The sequence below is a fragment of the Python bivittatus genome, unplaced genomic scaffold, assembly GCF_059951505.1.
Source record: "Python bivittatus isolate LINGU-HERP-01145 unplaced genomic scaffold, Pbiv_v1 ctg000610_np1212, whole genome shotgun sequence".
NCBI classification, from domain to species: Eukaryota; Metazoa; Chordata; class Lepidosauria; order Squamata; family Pythonidae; genus Python; species Python bivittatus.
In genome coordinates, this window is record NW_028277088.1 from 45,886,540 (window position 1) to 45,901,408 (window position 14,869).

The 14,869-nt window shown below is 37.5% G+C and overlaps 1 protein-coding gene across 11 annotated transcripts in view; it reads right to left on the bottom strand.

Annotated features, from left to right (window-relative positions):
- The window catches only part of CLASP2 (cytoplasmic linker associated protein 2), a 136,981-nt gene that overhangs the window by 107,932 nt on the left and 14,180 nt on the right, over positions 1-14,869 (bottom strand). For all 11 annotated transcript variants that reach the window (XM_088150941.1, XM_088150944.1, XM_088150940.1 and 8 more), the window contains exons 4-6: positions 8,493-8,584; positions 8,160-8,235; positions 6,030-6,127 (exon numbers count right to left, since the gene is read on the bottom strand). In XM_088150941.1, coding sequence (XP_088007067.1) covers positions 6,030-6,127; positions 8,160-8,235; positions 8,493-8,584 — 266 coding nt within the window. The remainder of the gene's footprint in view (positions 1-6,029; positions 6,128-8,159; positions 8,236-8,492; positions 8,585-14,869) is intronic.

Consider the following 14,869-nt stretch of genomic DNA (forward strand, 5'->3'; position numbering starts at 1 on the left):
CCACCACCACACACACACACACACACAAATCAAGATATAACAATGGTCTGAAATTGTGAACTACTTAAATTTTCCAGTATATATTTACCGTAAGAGTGAATAAAATATTCCCTAATTTCATTCCAACAATGCGCTACTTGTTATTTGATCTTAAGTAGCTTGTAGGATATGGGGATACAGAAATACAGAGAACAAAGCAAAATACCCAAGGTGTATACATTTTTTTATTTTTTTCTAAAACTAGGCTAGAAAGAGCTAAAAGAAGTCAAGTGCTGGGTCAACAGAGAATGTGAAAAAGAATGAAAGAACCATTATTGAACAAGGAAATACACTGCAATTTTTTTTCTGTATGAGAAAGAACTAACTATTCTTCTTGCTATTTCTGGAGGTTCTAAAAATTATATCAAGTTAGCACAACGGTTGGCAAGGAAAACAAAACAAAATAGGTACATTAAGTTTCAGGTAAACATCAGCTATATTTAATAAGCAGCATGATACTTAAAAATTCTTCTCCCCCCAAATAGTAAAAAAGCTGCCAAATTTTAAAAAGCCTCAGGTAATATTACAACATTTGGACTGCTGTAAGACACTCTATATAAGGCTGTCCTTGAAGAACATCTGGAAGCTACAGCTAGTGCAGGATGTGGTGGCCCAGGCAGTATCTCAATATACTCAGATGACCTCTTTGGGAGCTACATTTGTTACTAGTTGACTTTTGGATGTCATTTAAGGTGCTGATTGCCACCTTTAAGCCCTTTATGATTCTTTACCTGGTTATCTGAGGAATGCAATGCATACAAGCAATAAAGTGACTTTCTTTTGTAATCAATTAGTCATCAAAAGTAATTTCCAAGTGATCCTCAAAAGTAGCCTCATGTAAAGTATGCTTTATTATTCTAACAATATGTATGAGCTTATTTTTAAGATTATTTTTTATCAGACATAGCAATGATGCCGAGCATAACAAAGAAAGAGAAGGGAAAGAACAATTTCAGGCAGTCAAGTTTTATTCTATTAATTAACCCATACAAATTGCATACTTAACAGGAAGAGCACATGGGCAAAAATACTCCTTGCGAGACAAATACACTAACTCTTGCTGAGTAGACATAGATACATAGAAACCTCTCTGCATAACATTTCCACCTGCTGAAAAATGCTGCAAGGCAAGCAGTATATGACTGCTATCACCACAAATAAGGCAGCAGGGTTGATGTGGTTTGTGGAAATGGTAGTTCAAGGAAAAAGAGATCATTCAGAAGGGTTTTTAAAACAATGAAAATAAAGGCAGCAGAAATGTTATGGCAGAGAGGGACATATGTCTCTCAGTATAACTGGCTCTTCCAGAAACTAAATCCAAACACCAGCAGAAGTGGGCCCCCTGAGTTTCAGTGGGACTTACTCCCAAATAAGCAGATATTAGGCCAAGCTTTACAATATGTACTCAATATTTTTTTTGCCCTTTGCTCAATAGACAGAGAAAAGTAATCTGAAACAGAGAATGGTATACATTCTGGTAGTTCAGATGAACAACTAAATTTATATAAGCTCACTGGATTCCTGAACATACCATCTATTAAATGCTTCACAAATTTTGACACAATCCAATAATTATCTTTGGTACCAACAACCTCTCACTTCTCCACAGATCTAACAAGCAGAAAGGTAGGGAAAAGGTTAGTTTATTATTCTACACTCAACTCTGCAGGAAGCATCATATTCCCACTTTTGCCTTATGTATAAAGTCAAATTCAAAATAAAAAATGGTCAAATATACGGAGAATATGACTATCAATAAGTATTACACAAACATACTAAATGAAACCTCAGGTTAAGAGTGAGCTTAGATCTGATACCAGCAAATTTAAAAATACTGTAAAATATATTTCACTTTTGAGTTTGATCAGGAGAAGAATTTTTGTTGTGCATATATTTTTGGTTTTGACTCTGAATATGCTCTGGAGCCAGTTTACATATCACAGTCTTCTAGTCTAAATTTAGATGATATTCCACCAGGTAGATGCATATATAATTATAAAGGTCTTTTACATTCTCATATATGTAGGGCATACATAAACCACAGATTAGCAAGATTCTCAGGTCTCACTATGTAATTTTGTATATTAGAGAACAGGGATACAGGGTTAGTGCTAGCCAACTTTCTATCCTTGGAGGTACCCTCTCTATAGTGTTAATATGGTATGAAAATGTAAAATGTATTGTTTATATTTTACAAGCAAAAATGCACTTTAAAATATCAACAATTTCTGAATAAACTTGAAAGAAAATCCACTTGGTAACCCCCCCCCCATGTACCAGATTAACTTCAGTGCCCATACTGTTAGGAATAATGTAAGCTGTAATGTAACAAATCTGAAGACACCAGATTCACTGAAATATCTTTTAAAGACAATCATTCCTCCTTACTCCTTACATAAGTGACTACAGTGGAACCTCGGGTTACGAACACTTCTGTTAATGAACTTTTCGGGTTACGACCAGCTCTGGCCGCAAAATTTTGCTTCGGTTTGCGAACTCCGCCTCGGGGTACGAACAGGATACGCGGCCATTTTCCCTCCCGTGACACGGTCCGCGGCCATTTTCCCACCCCGACACGTGGTCCGCGGCCATTTTCTGCCTCTAACATGTGGTCCGCGGCCATTTTTCCGCCCCTGACACGTGGTCCGCGGCCATTTTCTGCCCCTGACATGTGGTCGTAGGGAGGGGGACTCTCCCTCCAAGCAATAGCCGCCTCCCTGTCCTCCACGCCAGAACGGATTAACGGTAATTACATTGAACCTTATGGGGAAATTTCCTTTGGGTTGCGACCAATTCGGGTTGCAACCAGAGTCACAGAACAAATTAAATTCGTAAACCGAGGTTCCACTGTACTTACTTATAGTCACTGCTATCATAATACTGACCTTTTTTTCCTTGTGATTTTTTTTTTATCTTAACAAGTTTTGCCAAAAGAAACAGAAAAAAAAGAAAAGAAAGAAAAACTGCAAAAAATACAGCTACTCAACTTAACAAAACACATACATACACAAAACCAGAAAAGGGGGAAATATCTCTATATGCCAAATTTTAATCAAATGCCAAGCATGTTTCTACATATACTTAAAAAAAAAAAAATTAATGGTTCTCTAACATTACAAAACATAAAATCTATGCCACCAAAAACCACATTGAGTCATTTTTTGATGAGTGGAAAAACTGCCTCTTCAAAAACAGCTGTTACACATATCTTGAATCCAATCCTTAATATCAGGAATATTACTACTTTTCCAAATTTTCAAAATAATTATCTTAGCAACACCCAGGCCCAATACAACTGTAACTCCTGAAAAAGTGCCAGATTCCAGGCAGATTTTGTGAGAGAAGGGATCCCTGATGCAGATGGAAGTTTGTAGCTGGCTCTGGGACAACTTGGTCCAAAACTGAAGCCTCTAAATTCCTTAAACAATGTATGTATTTCCTTCTGAGGCTGATTTCTATAGTCAGTTATTCAAAGATTATATTTTTAACTAATAGACTTGTACGTCAATAGTTTGTAATACTGTAAAACACAATTAACACCTAATTATATTTAAAATTTTAAAATGTTATATACAATTCTTAAGAAGTGTGTACAATACTGCATTGTACAATACAAGACTGTACAGAGACTTTTAGATTGGGGCAGTATATAAATGCTGTTAAATAAATAAAGAAAGAAAGAAAGAAATAATCATAATACATTCTGATTCAAAATACCCAACATGACTAGCATAATTAAAAACATTCCCCTCATGTTGATTTGAGAGAAATCTGGTTTTCAGTTTTAATTAAAGAACGTCTGCTTAAAAATTTAGAGACCTATTGCCACACACATTATGTGAGCTTGGGTTATGCAGTCCAGTGGGTCTGACTTAATCTGAGCTGGGATAATAGTTACAAGACAACCCCAGTTTGTGCTCAGAAGCAGCGTTAGAGGGAAATTCAACAGAACATATAAATAGTTTTTGTGATGTAAAGCTTCTTTTTTAGTACTTGGTATTATAGTAATGCCAGCATCAAAATACATCAAACCTGGCCAAAAAACCCAAAACAAAACACCACCACCATAACAAACCCTCATTATATCAAATTCAAGTAAAATCAGTCCCATATTTGTCATCCTCTTTCTTCACAATGCTGAAATGACTTGACTCTGTTATTATTATCACAGGTTATATGGGAAAACAGTACTGTTGCACAGTTAGTAGTATCATTACTAAAAATAATTGCTATTCCAAGTATGCTTTGAAACTGTGTCTGAGACTGTAGGAATAACTGGCCTCAGTCACAGTTCATAGTCATATCCTTGATTGCCTTAACTGTCAGAAGCTAGTGAACTTGCTATGGATGTTAACCACTGCTTAAAATATTTATAAAATTTGTTGACAGCAAATCTGAACCATTACTTATCATATGGAATACAGTACAATTATGGGGTTAGTTGCCTTATGATAGTTTATAACTCTCCCTTTACAATTTTTAAAGTATTTAGTCTTATGTGTATTATTACTTAATTTATGTCTCAAAAATGAATGGAAAGAGAAGCCAATAAACATCTACACTAACTAGGATATAATCCATCCCTAGACAGTTCTCAAAATTGGGTACAGAAAATATGGTTTGATTCATGATAAATTCACATTGTTTTACTGTAGGAATGGTGTTTTACTGTAGGAATCTGTAGGATGCCAAAAGCAAGTTGGCTTTTTCATGACACAGGAGTTAAAAGCTTAGTGAAAATGTTCAACACTGTTTTCTAATGTGTAATGGTATTCGGGGGGTGGGGAGAATCTTTTTAGGTTACTGAAATAACCTGACCACAATTTTTCCATTGGAACTTTCCCATTATTTACTATAAGTTCATTATTTCATATAGGATTTTGTTCTTTAGATTTTACTTTCACTTCTGTTACTCTCCAAGGTTTTGGGGATCCAATAATGTACATCCAAATTCTTTTAGTTAAGCTAAGTTTTAAAAAAAAACAATGTTTTTCCTGTTCAGGTCCTGAAGTGAATTTCTTTAAGGATTTAAGGCATCCTTACTTTCCTGTAGGATTTAAAGTATGTCAGACCCCAACAAAAGGCTGATATTGTCAAAATAATGGCAAAAGAAACAAAAGCCAGGCTCTTCAAATGTTTGGCTATTCCACTTCTTCATAACAGAGAGAAGATGAAAATCAGAGGGAATCTAATAGCATCTTTTCAGACTAACAAATTTTAACATCAGATACAAACAGCTGCTAAACTGATATAAATGTAAATTGGGATGAACTGGAGGGGAAGGGGGAACACAGGCTGGTTATATAAATGCAGTTTACATGTAAACCAGATTACAAGTACATTATCAATTAACAACTGTAATGTGTTAAAATACCATTGTGTTTGTTGAGACCTTTTGAGGCAACGTGAAATTTCTTGATGTCAGTTTAGCAATCTCACATTCAATTGTGCTGTTAATTTTTTTTTCTTTCCCCAAAATGGTTACTTTGAGATTTGTAACAGAATGTCCTGAGAAGTTGAAATAGTTTGATATCAGAAGGTATTTGTAATCCATGCATCTGTTGAAGTGAGCTATATCGTATGAAAACTTTTGCCTTTTAAATAAAATGTGCTAATGTGAAAAAGTGCTACTAGACTCCTTCTGATTTTTGGCTGCCATAGATTATCACAGCTCTCCTCCTATAATGTTACAATTTCTGAGAAACTCTTGTTCTAGCTGAGCAGTACATGATAAAATGGTTGTTTATGCAGGAGAAATATTTGCCATCTTGTTCAACCACAAAATAGCAAATAGGATGGCATTGTTCTGGCCTGTATCAATATTGTCCTCCAAGCACTTTGCTAGATCGGTCAACTGTCTTCTGCAAAAAAGACATGGACTTTACACTTGTTTGAGAATAGAACCTTATGAAAGCTTTTAATAAGTGCATGCATACACAATCACAGTAATATATATTAAGTGATATTAATAGCCTTTAGGACAAACTCACCTTGCAGCAGGAATTCCTCTCTTGTTAAGGTCTGCTCTTACTTTTTCTCCTACATGTTTATAAATCTCCACAATTGCCAATATTGCAGCATCTCTCACCTGTGAACATACAGTACAAACTGGTAAACAATATTTAAAGGTATAATAATTTGCTGTGTTTAATATCTAATCTTCTAATCTTTTTCCATCATCTCTTTCCACATCTACCTTTCAAAATTTGTACACCTAATAAGGAAAGCAGTGAAACAAGCCTACTTTATTTTTAACTTGTCCCTTGAAACACTGCTAGATTTTTTTCAAACGCGCTGATCAACAAATCTGATGAAACACACTAAAATGATTCTTTAGAGTTATCAAATTCCTTCCTGGCAACTTCCTGAAATTTAATCTTCTCTAATACACTATACTGCACTGGACATTTACATGTAGATATAACTCCTCAATAAAAGTATACAGCACAAAGAAAATATTTAAATTTCTTTGCTGTAAGCATGCTTTGTATCACTGCTGCCATATCACTGACCAAATCATGCTGTATCTGACTGTACCTACAATACCTGCTGCATCTTATTTTATTTATCACATTTATAACCCACTAAATCAATCACAGATTTTTGGCAGTTTACACTAATAAACAGCATGTATAGCAAATAGTATAAAAATTAAAAGATCCACTGTAAAAGTGAAGTTATATTTAAAATCACAACTTGTCCATTTCTGACAGGGCCATCAATCCCCAATGAATTCCATCGAGAGATAATGACTTCAATAAATAACAATCCAAAATAAAATGACAGCTTCCAGGTTCCCTTCACACATTCATGGTAGTAATTCAATATACCACAACTACACAAGTCCATGAGCAACTGCAGGATTGGTAATTGTCAACACCATCTACCCCCGGCTGGTAAATGCATAATAGGCAGTGCCACATTGTGGTTTTGTTGAAAGCATCCAGTTGTTTGTATGCTGTAGGACAAGAGATGGCAGCTACCAGAACCCTCTTTCAGGCATGTTTAACAAAGCAGACCTATTGAGCAGGCAAAATGACCTATTTCACTGTTTGTAGACCTGCCAGGATGCTCCGGGGGTGGTGGGAGGGGATTGTGTATCTTTCTCTCTGCTTTCCCCATATACTTGCTTATATAGCAGTAGCATTGCTGCCACTGGTCAGGGGGAGGGGGGGGGAATCAGGTAACAGCTAGAAATAATTGAATAAATAATAAATAATTATTTAAGAATAAATAATAACAAATCCAAAATTTGGCAACTTGGGGCATATCGAGAACTGTTTGTCTAGGGGCCCCAAATAACTGATTTCTGTTTAACTGCAACGCTCTTGAAACAATGCCTTCACAAATAGGCATTCTTTTGAGAACACAATTTGGTTCATCATAATGTATTGAACTAAAATAGTCTGGTTTCATACATTAAGAAATAAATAACAGCTTACAAAAACAGCTAATGAATTCATATAATATATTACATCAGAACTAAACAGACTACATGATATAATTGCCAAGCAGCCTGTTAGCTCCCAAACTGAAACCTAAACAACATCATAGGAATTGAACTTATTTCATGTTGTATGCCTTTTTAAAATCCCATCTCCAAAGTTTCTGCAAAAGCTCTTATACATGTGTGTGTGTATAACACACACACATATATACATACATATATACACAATTAACATTTTTATTAAACATTTTTGATTAAATAAATCCATATGCACCTTTTCTCTGTGATGGAAAAGTTATTTCAAAATCAAAATTTTAAAGTTTATTAGAGTAAGAGATCCAGGACAGGAAATTAATTCATCTGTCATGTGATCACAAAAGCCTGTATTAAGATAAGATATATTATAGTTTATTTCTATGGTATAAATATAAAATGTGTAAGACAAACCATAACTTGGGGATAATCATGAGAAACTAGGCACCAACTTCTCCTATTATTTTTACCTTAGTCTAACTTCACAGAAATTTGTACTACTCTGAAGCTTTATGAATCACTGAGAGAGGAAAGCAGACTGGTTTTTTTTTTATAATCTTTCTTTAGAGATAACACTGACAATAAAGAAATCAGACTCTATAGGGGCTTTGTTTCTGTTGTGCAACTAAGATAATCTTACCTGGCTATTGGAGTCTCCAGACAAAACACACAAGTGTGGCACCAGTTTGCTGAGGATTAGTGACTGTGCACCATAGCTAGGAAAATAAAACAAAACAAAAATGCAGCAAAGGTTATTTTTTTCTCTATCATGTAAAGAATCAATAACATCAATAGATACTAGTTCTGTTATCATCTAATTACTGAAACCTTACATTTGGAAACATTATGAATTCATAATTAGAGTAAGTCCTGTTTTCAGTTTAGGATCTTAAAAAGTAGAAAGTTTAAGGAAAGAAAACGTACCACCATTAAAATAATTTAAGAGCTTTTTTCATAAAATTAAAATACATACGCATTTAATGTTGCAATAAGACACAGACACACGCCTTCTCGTGAACGATAGTTCTTGTGTTTAAAGCCAGCAGCAAGCCGTTCCCAAATGAACTAGTAAAAAATAAAAAATAATGGATACTTAATACTAAATATGTAATAGCTATTATAAACATCTGAATCAAATAACTGAAGTTGAAGACTTCAGATGTTTCATCTTAATTTTTCTTTGCTAAACTTAATCTTCTCACTGTGGTTTCAAGACATTATTCAGAAAGGCTCTGGCATTCTTTTACAATAGATTTTTAATGCATAAATTACAATTTGACATATTTGTTGTGCACACTTATACTCCTGTTTCTGTCTGTCCTCTAATTTCAATGCTGATTTTGTTCTTCAGTGAGCTTGTGTGATGATCTCTGGATCCTTCTTCTATTATGAATAATTTGGTCTACATGCATTTGCTTCCATCTATCTTTCCATGTTTCATCTGCCCTTATTCCTTTCTTGATTTTATCTTTATGATTCTGGACTTCCCAGGAGCTTTGCTATATCACAACAGCTAATGCTGCAAACTTGAAGCTTACAAGACTAGATTGCTTTGAAATATTACTGCAAAGAAATTCTAGCTGCTCCTCCATTCAGCTGCAATGCTGCCATTATAATCTCTGCTGTTCAGCAGGCATTCAGAAGAAAAAGGTTGCTTAGCAACTGCTGCACGGTGAGCAAAGGCACATTTCCTAAACTGCAGCATTTTATGACTTAGACCCTCCCTGTATTCAAATCATGCTGAATCACAAACATAGCGATGCATGTATACAGTATGTAGACTACATTAACCTACATTGTTCTTAATTTTTAAAAGATATTTTTAAAACAAAACCAGATAGGGCAGCTAGGATATATTGTCTGTATATATATTCCAAAATAACGTCAGTACTTTAAAATGGCATGGAAACAATTTGGTGGAATAGAATAATTTCCCTACTACTATATTAACTTTAGCATGGGTTTCAGGTAGTTCTCAATATAGCAAGTTCACAGTAAGAAAAACAAAAATAACTAGGCATTTATAAAGCATTAGATATTTAGAACTTAGTGAAAGTAGTGTCCAGGGAATCAATATAAAATACTTCCAAGAAAGCCTGCTCAGGACAAGTATCATAGAACATACAGGGTGGAGCGGATTTTATACTGAGCTTCTGAAAAAAAATCAGGATATAAATTTAATAAAGAAATAAGCCTATAAATATGAGTTATCTTCTTCAAGTTTGGACAGTGCAGGAACTCAGTAAACCATCATTAAGAAAACCTCTAGCAGGGAGCAGGTGTTCCAGATTTGCTTTCTTCCTTTAAAACCATTGGTCCTTATCTTGCTGTCAGTTTTAACAGAGAACCACCTCTTGCACATGACAGCCTTTTGGTATTTGTAAACCACTATTGTATAGTTTACTTTTATGGAAGATAAGTTGGCCCAGTACCTTTCACACTTCCTCATAAGGCTTGGTTTCTTGACCGTGTAATGAAGGGGCAGGCTACCCACACCCTGTTCATTATTTCAGCCTGTCTGACCCTCCTTCAAGGCAGATGGCAAGCTGCCAGCATAGACAATATCTTCATCATCTCAAGCAGAAGCACATGGCTTTGACACATACACAACAAGCAGTTTCTCTCTAATCCCCCCTTTTCTGCTAAAGAGGAAAATGTTTTTTTAAGAATCAAGCAGAAGTTGCTGGATGGGAGTTTGAAAACCAATCTCTCCTCAGGCTCAGATCTAAGCTAACATTTGCAGGAAATCAGCACAGAGGTAACATCTGTACCAAGGGTCATCCATTCTCTGCAGCAACACAAACAAATGAGCTAAGAACTGTGCTAAATTTAATTTCTTTTCTGTGTCTGCTGGATGAGGATTGTCTTAATCCAGTCCCTGTGTGTTTTAGGCTAATTGGCACTTCTTTAAATCAGAATTGTCTCCAAATGAGCAGCAGGCTAGCCTTATCCCATGGTCTGTCAGAATTTTATTTTACAGAATTTTTCCTGTACATTTTTGATTGGAGGTTCTTTTAAGATGCTATCTGAAATTTTAGCAGCTCTGTATTTTTATTTCCAGCCCCACTTAATGTTTTGCATGTAAACTATATGGAATTTAACCTATTAGCTTTTCCTTTTTAAAATAAATTTTGATTCTGTTTATATCTTATGAGATTGATCTGTCTCCCAAATGAGGGTGAGGCTCATTTCCCTAGTCTTATACCCTACTATTGCAAGGTCAAGAGGTGACACTATAGACCAGTGTTTCTCAACCTTGCCAAGTTTAAGATGTGTGGACTTCAACTCCCAGAATTCCCTAGCCAGAAACACTACTATAGACCATATTTCATTTTTATTTTTTTTCTTTTACCAGCCAACAAGGCAGAGGCAGTGTAGACCCTCTGCCTTTGCACAGTGGGATTGTGGGGAGCATGAAAAGTAAAGGCAACTCTCTGAAAGATAGGCAGTAGCATCAGTAACTACCAAGCTGCTAGGAAGGAAGAGAAGATAGAGTTTGCAGACTAGGCTTCTAGGAGGTGAGGTTGAAACCTCCAGCCTTTCATCCTACATGTTCAGTCCTGCCTCTAAAGGGCTCTTATGATCCAGGTAGCACTCCTGTGAACCCACTCCAGCTTCTCCATGTCCTTTTTATATTGAACGGCATCCTCCTCCCCTGGAATTCCTCATGCTGTTTGTTCCTATAGGCCTGGGGCTAGATTGTTTGAATGGATTCCCTTTTAGTTGCGATTGATCCAGAGGCATGTTAGGTTTTTTTGGGGGGGGGGGAGTTTCAGCCCCATATGCTGGTTATATTTTACATTATGTTGTGTGCTATTTTATGTATATATTTTTTTATTTTTGTGATGTCACCCAGAGTTGCTTGGAGTTGGTGGCCTAAACATTTGGCTTATATATAAATAAAACAGGACACAGTTGTATACCAGACAGGAAACACAACCAGATGCACTAATTCTACTTTATTGTAAGGCTATAGTAACAGAATCTTGCAAGTCAGAAAGTACAGTGGGGCAAAAAAGTATTTAGTCAGCCACCAATTGTGCAGGTTCTCCCACTTAAAAAGATGAGAGAGGCCTGTAATTTTCATCATAGGTATACCTCAACTATGAGAGACAAAATGAGAAAAAAAATCCAGAAAATCACATTGTCTGATTTTTAAAGAATTTATTTGCAAATCATGGTGGAAAATAAATATTTGGTTACCTACAAACAAGCAAGATGTCTGGCTCTCATAGACCTGTAACTACTTCTTTAAGAGGCTCCTCTGTCCTCCACTCGTTACCTGTAATAATGGCACCTGTTTGACCTTGTTATCAGTATAAAAGACACCTGTCCACAACCTCAAACAGTCACACTCCAAACTCCACTATGGCCAAGACCAAAGACCTGCCGAAGGACACCAGAAACAAAATTGTAGACCTGCACCAGGCTGGGAAGACTGAATCTGCAATAGGCAACCAGCTTGGTGTGAAGAATCAACTGTGGGAGCAATAATTAGAAAATGGAAGACATACAAGACCACTGATAATCTCCCTTGATCTGGGGCTCCACGCAAGATCTCACCCTGTGGGGTCAAAATGATCACAAGAACGGTGAGCAAAAATCCCAGAACCACACGGGGGGACCTAGTGAATGACCTGCAGAGAGCTGGGACCAAAGTAACAAAGGCTACCATCAGTAACACACCACGCCGCCAGAGACTCAAATCCTGCAGTGCCAGATGTGTCCCCCTGCTTAAGCCAGTACATGTCCGGGCCTGTCTGAAGTTTGCTAGAGAGCATTTGGATGATCCAGAAGAGGATTGGGAGAATGTCATATGGTCAGATGAAACCAAAGTAGAGCGTTTTGGTCTAAACTCAACTCGTGTTTGGAGGAGAGAGAATGCTGAGTTGCATCCAAAGAACACCATACCTACTGTGAAGCATGGGGGTGGAAACATCATGCTTTGGGGCTGTTTTTCTGCAAAGGGACCAGGACCAGGACGACTGATCCGTGTAAAGGAAAGAATGAATGGGGCCATGTATTGTGAGATTTTGAGTGAACACCTCCTTCCATCAGCAAGGGCATTGAAGATGAAACGTGGCTGGGTCTTTCAGCATGACAATGATCCCAAACACACTGCCTGGGCAACGAAGGAGTGGCTTCGTAAGAAGCATTTCAAGGTCCTGGAGTGGCCTAGCCAGTCTCCAGATCTCAACCCCATGGAAAACCTTTGGAGGGAGTTGAAAGTCCGTGTTGCCCAGCGACAGCCCCAAAACATCACTGCTCTAGAGGAGATCTGCATGGAGGAATGGGCCAAAATACCAGCAACAGTGTGTGAAAACCTTGTGAAGACTTACAGAAAACGTTTGGCCTCTGTCATTGCCAACAAAGGATATATAACAAAGTATTGAGATGAACTTTTGATACTGACCAAATACTTATTTTCCACCATGATTTGCAAATAAATTCTTTAAAAATCAGACAATGTGATTTTCTGGATTTTTTCCCCCATTTTGTCTCTCATAGTTGAGGTATACCTATGATGAAAATTACAGGCCTCTCTCATCTTTTTAAGTGGGAGAACTTGCACAATTGGTGGCTGACTAAATACTTTTTTGCCCCACTGTATGACAAACAGGACAAACTTTATACAAAAGAACTAATGGAGGCAAATTTGACACCAGGACTCAAAACAAGGACAAAATAATATCAGCATTTCAATCTTCCAGGGCACTCTACTGCAGATCTGAAAGCAGCCATTTTGGAAAAAAGAAACTTTACCAGCCCAATTGAGCAAGAGATTGCTGAACTTACTTCAAAAGGTTTTAAACAGTCTGCAGGGGGAGCGGGAGAAGAGTAAGAAAGTCAGGATAGCCACTCCCTAGAATCTCCCAGGGTATATCCACTAGTTGCTGTAGTATAGATTTAGTTTGGCAAGATTCTGTCTATAAGGTGTAAACAAATAAAGGGACTATACTCGACTGGACTGTTCATCATTGTTCTTGGGCTGGGCCTGACACCACCACCCCATGAACCTTTAATGCTTTCCATCCTCCACCAGTAATACACATGCAAATACCTTATAATTTTTTGATGTTGAACGTGCAAGAAACAGACAAAATGTAGTACCAATGTTCAAATCATCAAATGTTCAAAATTGCACTACAGTAAAGCCTTCTGTTAGATTAATTACTGACAATATTCTATCTCTATTATTCTCATGAAACTCCTCCCCTTGATTTAGCTAGTGATCCTTTGGCAAGTAAAACCTTTGATCTCCTTTTGTCATCTTGAACTCCACTGAGGGCCCTCTGTGATGAGTAGATTAGGAGCCTCTGCTGCTACTTCTTCTTCAGGACTCTTCCCAGATCATGAGCTCAAGTGCTTTGTGGGCTTCACGCTAGTCATGAATTAATAAGCCTTCACTCTAATTCTTTCTAGGCCACCTTTTTCTGGACCAACCATCTATCCATATTAAACTGTCATGTTTAGTCCATGTTGCCATTTTAGTTACCAGCTATCATCTCCATTTCCATGGTCTCCATTTTCCAGCTTCTTCCCAGAGTCCCCTTAGGTTCCCTTATTCACTCCAAATTTGCCCCCTCCTTTTCCTATGAGAAGTATTTCTGTCAGAATATACACTAACACCTATTTTCAGCTCCTTATCAGCAAAGCAAGTACACATTGTTTTGTCTGCATACTTGCATGGATGTGAAAAGAGCCAGCAAGAAGTCATGGCTGAAGATAGGTTTCTCATAGGTCTCTTAAATCTACTTCTCATGTTCATGAGGTTTATGCCTGCTTTCACTATCTCATTTTTCAAGATCTCCCATTCCATTTCAACTTGTTTATTCTTTAGGATTTCACACCATGGTAGTGGTACCTCGGGATACGAACTTAATCCGTTCCGTGACTCTGCGCGTATGCCGAGTTGGTCGTAACCCGAAGGAAATTTCCCCGTAGGGTTCAATGTAAATCCGGTTAATCCGTTCCGCCCTCCGAATTTGGTCGCACCCCGAAGCAAATTTTCCCATAAGGTTCAATGTAATTACCGTTAATTCGTTTTGGCATCCGCGGACCACGCATCAGAGGCGCAAAAACGGCCGGGCGTGGCGTGGTGCGAAAACGGCCGGGTGCCGCGCGGCGTGGCACAAAAATGGCCGGGCACCACGCAGCGCGGCGGAAAAATGGCCGCGGACCACGTGTCAGGGGCGGACAAATGGCCGCGGACCACATGTCAGGGGCGGAAAAATGGCCGTACCCCGAGGCGGAGTTCGCACATCGAGGTAAATTTTTGCGGCCGGAGCTGGTCATAACCTGAAAATTTCGTTAGTAGAGGCATTCATATCCCGAGGTACCACTGTATAT